General features: G+C 56.6%; 1 protein-coding gene across 1 annotated transcript; it reads left to right on the top strand.

Annotated features, from left to right (window-relative positions):
* Positions 1-564: 564 nt before the first annotated feature.
* Positions 565-6,435, top strand: LOC129478271 (beta-lactoglobulin). Its single transcript, XM_055269902.2, has 6 exons — positions 565-760; positions 1,717-1,853; positions 2,939-3,012; positions 3,260-3,367; positions 4,497-4,592; positions 5,481-6,435. Exons 1-6 carry the CDS (start codon positions 650-652, stop codon positions 5,498-5,500), a joined length of 546 nt encoding a protein of 181 aa, XP_055125877.1. The 5' UTR covers positions 565-649; the 3' UTR covers positions 5,501-6,435.
* The last annotated feature ends 4,625 nt before the right edge of the window (positions 6,436-11,060 follow it).

The following is an 11,060-nucleotide window of genomic DNA, read 5'->3' as shown; positions in this document are numbered from 1 at the left end:
GCACCTGACCCAGCCCCACGCTGGCCTCTGGACACGCGAGGGCAGGAGGATGGGGCAGGAGAGAGGCTCATGGCGTGGCCTGGGAGTGGCTCCAGGGTTGGAGAGAGGGGGCTGGTGGGAGACGTTTGCAGTAAGCAGGAACAAGTGGCAGACGCCTCGTGAGGGTTCAGTGCCTGGCGTGTGCCGAGTGCCATCCCAGAGCTGGTCTGTGTCACCCCCTCCACCCTCCCCACACCTGGGCAGGCCCCACCGTGAGCACAAGGTGAACAGGGATATGAGAGTGATCCTGGCATTCGTGGCTCCAGCAGCCGGTGGACAAACACACTGGGGGTCGGGGGCCTGGGGAGGAGGGGCTGCAGGCCCGAATGAGCCCACGTCCTCCTCTGCCTGCTTCTCAGCCCCCCTCGGGCCACAGGCCTCATCCCAGAATCCAGGACAGACGTGCAATGCGGTTAAACCGCCCCGACAGCCACTCCACACCCAGTCCAAACAACAGCTTTGCATCACTTTAGACACGGGGCGGTGCCCAGAGGCGGCGTCATTCCTGGGTGGGATTGCGGAACTTTTAGGTGGCGGGTGGGACGGTGGGGTGGGTCCAGGCAGCGCAGAGGAGGGAGCTGGCTGGGGGCGCTCTCCCTTCCCTGGAGTCATGGCCCTGGAGAAAGGCCCGCTCCTGCTGCTGGCCCTTGGCCTGGGCCTGGCGGGTGCCCAGAAGGCTCTGGAAGAAGTGCCGGTACAGCCAGGCTTCGATGCGCAGAAGGTATGTGTCATGGGTCCGGTCCCCAGACTCAGCCCTGGAACAAGGACTTGGGTGGATACGAGTGTCACATTGAGGAGGTGCAGGGGGTGGGGGCAGACGGGGGTGGGCAGGGTTCAGGTCCTGCCTGACCCTGCAGCAGCTCTGGTGGGTGAGCTGCACCTGGGTCCAACCCAGGCGGGGGCGGGCTCTGTCCTCCTGTACAGCCAGCACCGGCGGCCACTGATTAACCTCGGGGTCTTTCCCTCTCTCCGGGCCGTGGAAGCTGCAGCACGACAGCAGGTCACAGGAGAAAGCTGCAGGGCAGTGGCCAGAGAAGCAAAGGGCCCAGACACTGGGCCCGGGCAGGGAGCAGGGTCCCAGGGGAGCCAGCCAAGCAGGGGCGGGGTTCACCCTGGGTGACACGAAGACGCCAGCCCTGGGTACAGGGAGGGTCCCATTTCCTCCTCCCTGTGTGGCCCCTGGGGTCCTGGTGCTGCTGGTGGGAGTGCAGGGATGGAGGGATGCCCGGCACAGCACCAGACCCTCCCCTCTGCCCTCCCTGGCCAGGGGAACAGAGCTTGGACCAGGCAGGGGCAGGGGTGCGGGACTGAGGGAAGTGGGGGCAGCAAGTGGGGAAGGGGATTGGACAGAGACCTGAGACAAGGGGACGGGAAGTGACGCTTCCCAAGAAGGAAGCACGGCTTATCCTCCACCTGGACCCACAGATGGGCATTTGCCAATAGAGACCAGGAAGGGGGAACGTTTGCCAGTGCAGCTCCCTGGGAGGGGCACGACCACCTGCTGACCATGCTCAGTGCCAAAGCTGGGGCCTGAGAATCCAGAGGATGGCCTACTGAGGCTACACAGCTGGGCGCTAGCCAGCCTCTCCTGCCCCAGCCCACAGCCCTGCAGGTGGAGGGGGTGCCACACAGCCGGGCACTAGCTGGCCTCCTCTGCCCCGGCCCACACCCCTGCAGGTGGAGGGGCGCTGGCTCACCCTGCAGCTGGCAGCCAGCCATGCAAACCTGGTCTCCCCGGCCGACCCTGTGAAGCTGGCTCTCCACTCCATCCGGACCAGGGGCAGCGGGGACGTGGACTTCGTGCTGTTCTGGAAGTAAGCACGGCTCCTGCCGCCCCTCTCAGGCCCTCATTCTCAGACCCAGGGACCGCCAAGGGACAGTGACAGTGTTCAGAGCCAGAGGAACACATCACACCAAGCTGAGGCCCAAGACCCCGCTCCAAGAGGGGTAAGCTCAGAAGCTGCTAGAGGCAGGCGGGCAGGAAACACACAGCCTGGCCCCGGAGGCCACATCCAGTCCCGGCAGACACGCCTACTGGGCATGGGCCTGTGTTCCAGCTGTGAAGGAAGCCTGGGACTGGAGTTTTAAATGTGCCATCTCCAGTGTTTGAAAGTTGCCTAATTCCCAACAACCCTCTCCCAAGCGCCACAGCCACCCCGGGCCCAAGCCCCTTCCGGCCCCGATGTAAGCCAGGGAATCCCGAGGACAGCTGCACTGTCAGCAAAAGAAAATCGGCCCTAGGGACAAGCTACGCTGAGCCCAGCGACGCCGACAACAAGCTTCCATTATTCCACCTGCACCCACAGCTCTGAAGGCAGTTAGGCCCACATCCTAGTAGACGCTGTCATAGACGCACTGCGCGGTGGCCCGCAGAGTCCCAGGGGTTGGTGGGCACCCACCCCAAATGAGAAACTGAAGACCCCGGAGCAAGGGGCATGGGAGTGAGGGGGCTCTGTCTATGCACAGAGGCAGGAGCATGGGGGTGAGGGGCCTCTGTCTATGCACAGAGCCAGAGAAAGTGGGGACAGGCAGGACAGCCAGGTTCCCAGCCCCTAAAACCTGGAGCTCAGAGCCAAGGCCAGACTGGGGACCAACCCGTTCCAGGAGGCTTGGTGTCATCCCAGAAATGAGGAAGACTCCACTTCGTCACTCCAGTCCCATCCCCAGCACCCCTTGGGCATCGCCTCCTCCTGGCTGCATGACCCTGGTGCCTGTGCCAGGATAAGGCTGCCCTTGAGCCTGGGAAGCTGACGCCCCGGGGAGGACAGGAGGGCTCTCAGCTGGTGGCAGCCCCAGTGTCCCCTGGTGGAGAGCCCTGAGGGGGCCACCACATCCTGGGGCAGGGCAACAGGACACAGTTGGAGGCTGACCAGGCCCTGGTTCCCTTCTCTTTTCCCAGGGGAGAAGGGGTGTGTAAAGAAACAAACATCATCGTCCATCCAACCCAGTTGCAAGGCCAGTACCAAGGCTCATGTGAGTGCCCCTGTCCGGGATCCGAGCTGGGCTCTGAGTGGGGAGGGGAGACCAAGGGACGCTCGGACGCCCAGTCCTGGCCACAACACTCAGGAGGGGCTGTCGGCTTTGGGGGAAGACTGGGTTCTGGAAGGAGGCCATGCATCCTCTTGGTGGCATTGCACTGTCCACAGGGCATGGGGGGTCCAGGGCCTGGGGGACGGAGGAGAGAGGCATCATGCATCACCTGGCCCGGGGTCTCCCACAGTTGAGGGCGGCAGCATGCACGTCCGCTTCGTCAGCACCGACTACAGCAACCTCATTCTTTACGTGCGCTTTGAGGATGACGAGATCACCAACCTGTGGGTGCTGCTGGGTAAGTGGCCAGCTCTCCCCAGCACTGGCATGTGTGGTGCCTCAGTCCCCAGACAGGAGGGAAGAGCTGCTGGACGCTCCTGGGTCTGTGCAGAGACTTGCCGTCCTGTATGGGAGGGGGCCTTCTGTGCGGGGTGTTCTGAGGGCACAGGCGGCCTCGGCCCGAGCTGCAGCTTAGCACTTCCTCCGAGACGTGCCCCTCAGGGAGGGTGTCCCCATGTAGGACGTGCACTGCGGGCCTGCTACGAGGTGGGCATTGCTCTGGGCACTGCACTGGGAGCTTGAATTATCAGTGGATAAAACTAAGAAAACACCTTCCATGTCTTCCTCCTTATCAAGCAATGTCTTGGGGTCCTGTGGGGCTCCTGAAAGTAAAAGCACCATGCGAGAAGCGCTCAAAGGGCACAGGGGACAGAGTGGGGGACATCGAGGGGCTGCAGTGTCCTGAAGATGAGGTGGAGATACATAGGGCACAGGGGACAGAGTGGGGGACATCGAGGGGCTGCAGTGTCCTGAAGATGAGGTGGAGATAGATGGGGCACAGGGGACAGAGTGGGGGACATCGAGGGTCTGCAGTGTCCTGAAGATGAGGTGGAGATACATAGGGCACAGGGGACAGAGTGGGGGACATCGAGGGGCTGCAGTGTCCTGAAGATGAGGTGGAGATAGATGGGGCTGGGGTCACTTCGGAGCGGAGGATCAGCCAGAGCCCGGGATGGGGTTGTGGGTGGGGCAGCAGCAGCCGAGAGGCCCCAGGGCTGAGAAGGTCGAGGGGGTGGGAGGGGTGATGCCAGGCCGGAACTCGGGACCCTCTGGGGGTCTCCACTGAGGCAGGCCAGGCCTGACTCCCTCCTTCCAGGGGCACTTTACCTGCCATGCTCAGAACAGACCTGTGTTTAGGGGAGACAAGTTTGGGGCCACTGCAATCAGAGCTGGCCGGGCCTGAGAGGTCGCAGAGAGGGTGCTGCCGTGGTCCGAAGAGCCCCCAGCCCATGTCGTGGCAACTTAGTGGTGGGGTGGCTGATGCCCGGGGCCTCTGCCTCCCCATTGTTCTCCGCAGAGGAGGAGGAGGACAGAATAGACAGAGCCTCCAGGCCTCAGCCCCTCACTGTCAGCCCTTCTGATTGCAGCGAGAAGAATGCTGGAGGACCCCAAATGGCTGAGAAGATACTTGGAGTACGTGGAGAAATTCCACCTGCAGAAAGCCCTGGTCTTCAACATAGATGGTAAGCACAGCCCCCCAGCCACGTCCTGCAGCCGGACAGGAAGAGGGCCTGAGGGTCTGGGGCCTCGTCTTCCCAGCCAGCACCACTGAGGGTGTAGCCCATCCCCACTCCCCTTACGGCCAGGCCTGTGCCGGCTGCTTCAGGGGCTGCCAGATCTCACCAGCCCAACGTAACACGATGATATGGGCCCAATGCCGTCTCCACTCTACAGATGTGGCTCAGAGACATTCAGCAACAAGGCCAAGTTGCACAGCCAGGAGGAGGAGCTGGAAGGGATCCAGATCTCTAGCCTCCTGAGCCAAGCGCCCAGCCAGCCTCTCCCCTCGGCTGCTTCCCAGTGCATCATTCAGTCAATCAACAAACACACGGGCCAGGCCTGTTCTGGGAGTTTGGGATTCACTTAGAACAAGACAGACACATCATCCAGCCCTAGTGCGGGTTGCATTGTGGCAAGCATTGTAGTTACCTGATTTGTTAGAGGCAAAGGCTATGGAGGTGGGAGTGGGGGCTAGAGCAGGGTTTGGGGAGCGTGAACATGCTGTGGTGAGCACGGGCAGCCAGGGTGGGTGGCCCTGAGATGAGATGAGGGAGGAAGGCTCCCTGGAAGATGGGTCATGCAGATGGAACAGGAGCCGAGCAGAGGAGGGCAGGGATGAGATCCAAGGCTGAGTGGGGCAGTGGGTGGGGCCTTGTAGGCCCCTGAGGGGACTGGGTTTCCACAGAGCACAGGGCCCTGGCAGGACACAGCCAACATGGGGAGGCAGAAGGCCAGGTGATGCTAGTGAGGGATGGCTGTTTTGTGCAGGTGATTGATTGATTGATTGATTGATTTCAAAATGAATGAGTGAAGTCCTCAGAATCACCACCTTTATCTTTTCTGCTCCTCAGGCCCATGTCCCCGACCCTGAGCCTAGGTCTGGCGGCTCTGGAGTCTTCCTGCCTGGGCCCCTTCCCCTCTGTTGCCCTCAGCCTCCCTTCCACCTCCTTCACCTTGGCTCGTGGCCTGGACTGGCCCCAGGTCCCCCGGGAAGCCCTTCTGCATCTCAGGGATGCAAGGAATCTCCCCAGCCTGAGCCCAGCCCTGCCTCTCCCTTCGTCCCTCCCCTGCCGGGAAGGCCTCTTCCCTCTGTGCGTCTCCAGGTCCTGCCAACCACCTGCCAACCAACAGCCAAGGGCCAGCAGTGTGTCCCAGCCTGGCCTGTGGGCTTGGAGCGCACCCAGGGTGGTGAGGAGGGGGCACATGGCCCCCTGAGCACCTGCCCGCAGCGCCAGACACCTCCAAAACATCCACAGTGAGTGGAGCACTGTAGTCCCAGGTGCCTCCGATGCACCCCCCAGGGCTGCTGGGGTGGCCCTCAAGTGTCCTTCAGGAACATGACCCCACAGAGGCTGTTCTCAGACTCCAGCTCCCCTCCACTGTGACCCGCCTCACCCGGGTCGACTGGGGACCGTCTAGAGAGGCGGCCTCCATGCTCCGTGAGCAAACGCGTATGTCCCCACCGAGGTCCGAGAGCCCTGAGTGAGCCCAGCCCCAGACCCTGCTCCCCACAGGAGCCCAGCCAGGCTGCCAGGTAAACACAGACGGCTGTACCTGTGTGGCAGGTGAGACCAGCCAACGCCCACTCCTCGGAGCCCAGGATTCTGAAGGGCGGCGCTCGCTTCTGCTCCCGGCCAGCCAGGACCGCCCATCTGCAGGGCAGGCTCTGAGGAAATTGGGTCAGGGACTCGGTACTTGTCGTCTGGAACTCCCAAGACAGGTATGGCCAGAGGCTGTCCCGAAAAAGCCTCCAGTGAGGCCTTCTCCCCCATCTCCCCCGTCTCCTCCGTCTCCCCCTTCTCCCCCTACTCCCCCTTCCCCCTTCCCCCCTACTCCCCCTACTCCCGCTACTCCTCCTTCTCTCCCTTCTTCCCCTTCTCCCCCTACTCCCCCTACTCCCCCTTCTCCCCCACTCCTCCTACTCCCCCTTCTCCCTTTTCTCCCCCTTCTCCCCCTTCTCCCCCTTCCCCCCCCACTACCCCATCTCCCCCTTCTCCCCCTACTCCCCCACTCCCCCTTCTCCCCTTCTCCCCCACTCCTCCTACTCCCCCTTCTCCCTTTTCTCCCCCTTCTCCCCCTACTCCCCCGTCTCCCCCTTCTCCCCCTTCTCCCCTTCCCCCCCCACTACCCCATCTCCCCTTCTCCCCCTACTCCCCCACTCCCCCTTCTCCCCTTCTCCCCCACTCCTCCTACTCCCCCTTCTCCGTTTTCTCCCCTTTCTCCCCCTACTCCCCCGTCTCCCCCTTCTCCTCCTTCTCCCCCTTCTCCCCCATCTCCCCCTACTCCCCCTACTCCCCTTATTCCCCCTTCCCCCTCTTCTCCCCCTACTCCCCCTCCTCCCTCTTCTCCCCCTTCTTCCCCCCTCCCCCTTCCCCCCTTTCCCCCTACTCCCCCTTCTCCCCCTTCTCCCCCACTCCTCCTACTCCCCCTTCTCCCTTTTCTCCCCCTTCTCCCCCTACTCCCCCGTCTCCCCCGTCTCCCCCTTCTCCCCCCTCCCCCTTCCCCCCTTTCCCCCTACTCCCCCACTCCCCCTTCTCCCCCACTCCTCCTACTCCCCCTTCTCCGTTTTCTCCCCTTTCTCCCCCTACTCCCCCGTCTCCCCCTTCTCCTCCTTCTCCCCCTTCTCCCCCATCTCCCCCTACTCCCCCTACTCCCCTTATTCCCCCTTCCCCCTCTTCTCCCCCTACTCCCCCTCCTCCCTCTTCTCCCCCTTCTCCCCCTCCTCCCCCTTCCCCCCTTTCCCCCTACTCCCCCTTCTCCCCCTTCTCCCCCTACTCCCCTTACACCCCCTTCCACCCCTTCTCCCCCTACCCCCCCTTCTCCCCCTTCTCCCCCACGTGGGATAAACACAATGGAACGAAACCCAGAGCTGGTGGTGAAGCTGATGACGAAGCCCCACGGTTCTCCTGCAAACCAACAAGCCCAGCTGGAAAAACACAAGGAAAAATGACAATCACAATGCACACGTTTAACAAGAGGTTTATGGAATTTGTAAGATCATAAAAAATAGCCTTTTCTGGGGCCCTAAAATGACCAGGATAAATAGCGACGTGAGAGTGCTGTGTCTCTCTCAACACTGTAGAGTTGATAACCTCAGCTTCACCCATACACTTCAGCAATTCAATTACTCTTCCAGTGGGATTCTTCCCCAAACTGCAGTTCTGAATCTAAAATTTACATGAAGGAATAAAAGTTTGGAAACATTTTTAAAAGAAGCGTCATGCAGATGGATCTACCATTCTACCCTAATATAAAACAGCAATGATGAGAAGCATGTGACATTAGCTCAGGGCAGAAGAACAGCAGTGAAACTGGGTATCAAGTCAAGGAATGAACCTGAATATACACAACAACTTCATAGACGGTACAAATGGCCTGTCCTAAAAAACCATTATTTATTCAATAACTAGTGTTGAGGGAAATGGGCAAGACAGATGGGGGGAAATAAGATTAGCTATCTCCCCTACACATCATCTTAAAATTCGTTCCTGATCAAGTCTGAATAAAAGGAAACCTTGAAACCTCTATATTTTCTATAACTTGCGGATGGGGTGCCTATACGGACAGTATCAACCAGGGGAAAGGATGAGAACTTTAAACTCGGCATGTCAAAGACATCATCAACACAATCAAAATGGAAAGAACAATCTGAAATTAACATTTGCAGCAAATGTGACAAAGGGTTCATATCGCATATGTAAATACATATGTAAATCAAAACTCCTTGAAGGGCCGGGCACGGCGGCTTATGCCTGCAATCCCTTCACTGTGGAAAGCTGGGGGCTAAAGGATGGCTTGAGACCAGTCTGGGCAACATAGCAAGACCCTGTCTCTACAAAAAAAAAAAAAACAAAAACAAAAAGCAGCCCCAGACAAAAAGAAAAGAAAAAGAAAAAATAATTAGCTGGGCATTGTGATCTGCGTCTATAGACGCAGCTACTTGGGAGGCTAAGGCTGGCAGATCCCTCAAGCTCAGGAGTTGAGGCTGCAGTGAGCCATGGTATCACACCACTGCACTCCCGCTTGGGCAACAGAGTCAGATCCTGTCTCTAAAAGAAAAAAAAAAAAAAAAAGCACTGAGCAAAAGATAGAAAAAGGATATTTGCATAGATCAAAAGGCTGATTAAAAGAAGGTTTGACTTCATAAGTAGTCAAAAAAAAAAGAGAGGCTATTTTTGCTCATCAAATTGGCAAAATTAAACTTCTTTTAGAAATCAATTTAGTACTCACCGTGACGGAGGCACACGCTGGCTGGTGGGGACAGATGTTGGCTTTTCCGGATGACCTGGTTTCTAAGTCTCCTAAGCAGGCTTGCCTTGGGACCTGGAAGTTCTAAACATTGGCAAGCTTACCTGTTGTTCTGCCATGCAAATCAAGACATTTATAATGCTTTAATATTGATTCCATAATTTTTAAAGAAAAAACTTTAGAAGCCCTCTCAGTAAGTCTTCTAGCCTTATCCATAAATTGGCAGGAAAAAAAAAAATTTAGTTCAGTACACCCCACCCTTTACAGATCTGGCCCAAGTAATTACTAATACTGTATATATAGGGTTTGTGGCTAATGTAATATCTATTTTCATCCTTTTGAAACCTTCATAGATTTTTTTTTTTAATGCAGAGCTACTCTGTGAGATGCAAGAATGAGTCGCCGAAAAATCACCTTCTTTTAGTCAAAGGAGATGACAGCCAAAAAGAGGGAGGGTGAGCTAAGCCTTGACAGACAGGTTCTTTAAGACAGTCCCTGTCATGAACTGGGCATGAAGGGGAGGCTGGGTGACATAACAAAGGGGACCCTGAGGTGGTAGCCCCAGGTCTAATTCTGAACCCAGGGAGGCTTTTCTCAGCCTTCATCTTCCATCCCAGGAAACGGTGGTCAGCGCTCCTTGCAATCTGGTGTTTGAACTGCTGTTATTTTTGGGACACCTACTGGATTCGTTTGCTCAGGCCACCGTAACAGAGTACGATTGACTGGGCTGGGCAGCGTCAACAACAGCAATGTGCGTCCTCAGAGTCCTGGAGGCTGCAAGTTCAAGATCAAGGTGTTACAGGGCTGGCTCCTCCTGAGGCCTCGATCCTCAGCTTGCAGACACCTCTTCTCCCTGTGTCCTCACGGTCGTCCCTCTGTGTGTCTGTGTCCTTATCTCTTAATAAGGACGCCAGTCCTGTGGGATTAGGGCCCACCTCAGTGACCTCATTTTACCCTAATGACCTCTTTAATGGCCCTATCTCCAGACACAGTCACATTGTGAGGTACGGAGTTAGGACCTCAGCATAGTAATGGGGTGGGCCATGACACTTACTAAAGCTGTTCATAGCTGCCACTGCCCACGGACTTAGGAACACTCTCCCTGTGTGACACACAAAGCGTCTGGTGGAGGTGCTGGCTCCCGGACCACCACAGAGCTCAGGTGACCATCTTCCTTGTCACTTTTAGCACCCTGAGCATGCACTCCTAGCACACAGCCTCAACCTCTGCCAGTGTGGGGTGCCAGGGACACAGGTGTTCCAAACTCTTTTCTATCCCTGTCTGCATCTGGCAGAGCACCTTTACCACTGAGCTCAGTAAATATCTTTTTTAAAAAAATAAAATACTTACAGATTTTTTTTTTTTGAGATGGAGTTTCACTCTTGCCACCCAGGCTGGAGTGCAATGGCGCAATCTTGGCTCACTACAACCTCCGCCTCCCAGGTTCAAGCGATTCTCCTGTCTCAGCCTCCTGAGTAGCTGAGATTACAGGCGTGCACCACCACACCCAGCTAATTTTTTGTATTTTTAGTAGAGATGGGATTTCACCACGTTAGCAAGGCTGGTTGGTCTCGAACTCCTGACCTCAGGTGATCCGCCTGCCTCGGCCTCCTAAAGTGCTGGGATTACAGGCATGAGCTACCACAGCCGGCCAATACCTATAGCTTTTTAACAAGAGGAACTGAATATCTCACTTTGAAACCGTAATAGTAGGACGTGGCTTGGGCTGGATTCCTCTAGCTCACCTGTGTCGAATCACACACTGGACAGACTGAGACAATAAGTGAGGTCGACCACAAGGCACACATATCCCAGTGTGGAGAGACACGGTGACTACTCAGTGGGTGGCCTGGCATTTATTTTTCCTTTGCGTGAACTACTTTCCCATTTTATGAATGTTTTTTCTCAACTAGAGTCTCCATTAAAAATATTCATTCTATGTCAAATGTATTTTCACATTATCTACAATACATAGATAATAACATTACTGTGTATTAAGTAATTATCCTTTTATTCTTTATCCTACGTTAGCCAAATAAGATGGCTCAAAATGGCAAGAAGAAACATTTATTTGGGAAGGATGTAAATTCGTATGTCTCTAAAAAATGGAAGGTTTTAAGACTTCCCTCATTTAAAAGAAATTGCCGTGATTCATTTATTTGTTATAAACCTAATGGCGTAAT

The sequence above is a fragment of the Symphalangus syndactylus genome, chromosome 3 (assembly GCF_028878055.3).
Source record: "Symphalangus syndactylus isolate Jambi chromosome 3, NHGRI_mSymSyn1-v2.1_pri, whole genome shotgun sequence".
Classification (NCBI taxonomy): Eukaryota; Metazoa; Chordata; class Mammalia; order Primates; family Hylobatidae; genus Symphalangus; species Symphalangus syndactylus.
The sequence above is the reverse complement of the archived record's forward strand: the minus strand, read 5'-3'. Positions and strand labels throughout refer to the sequence as shown.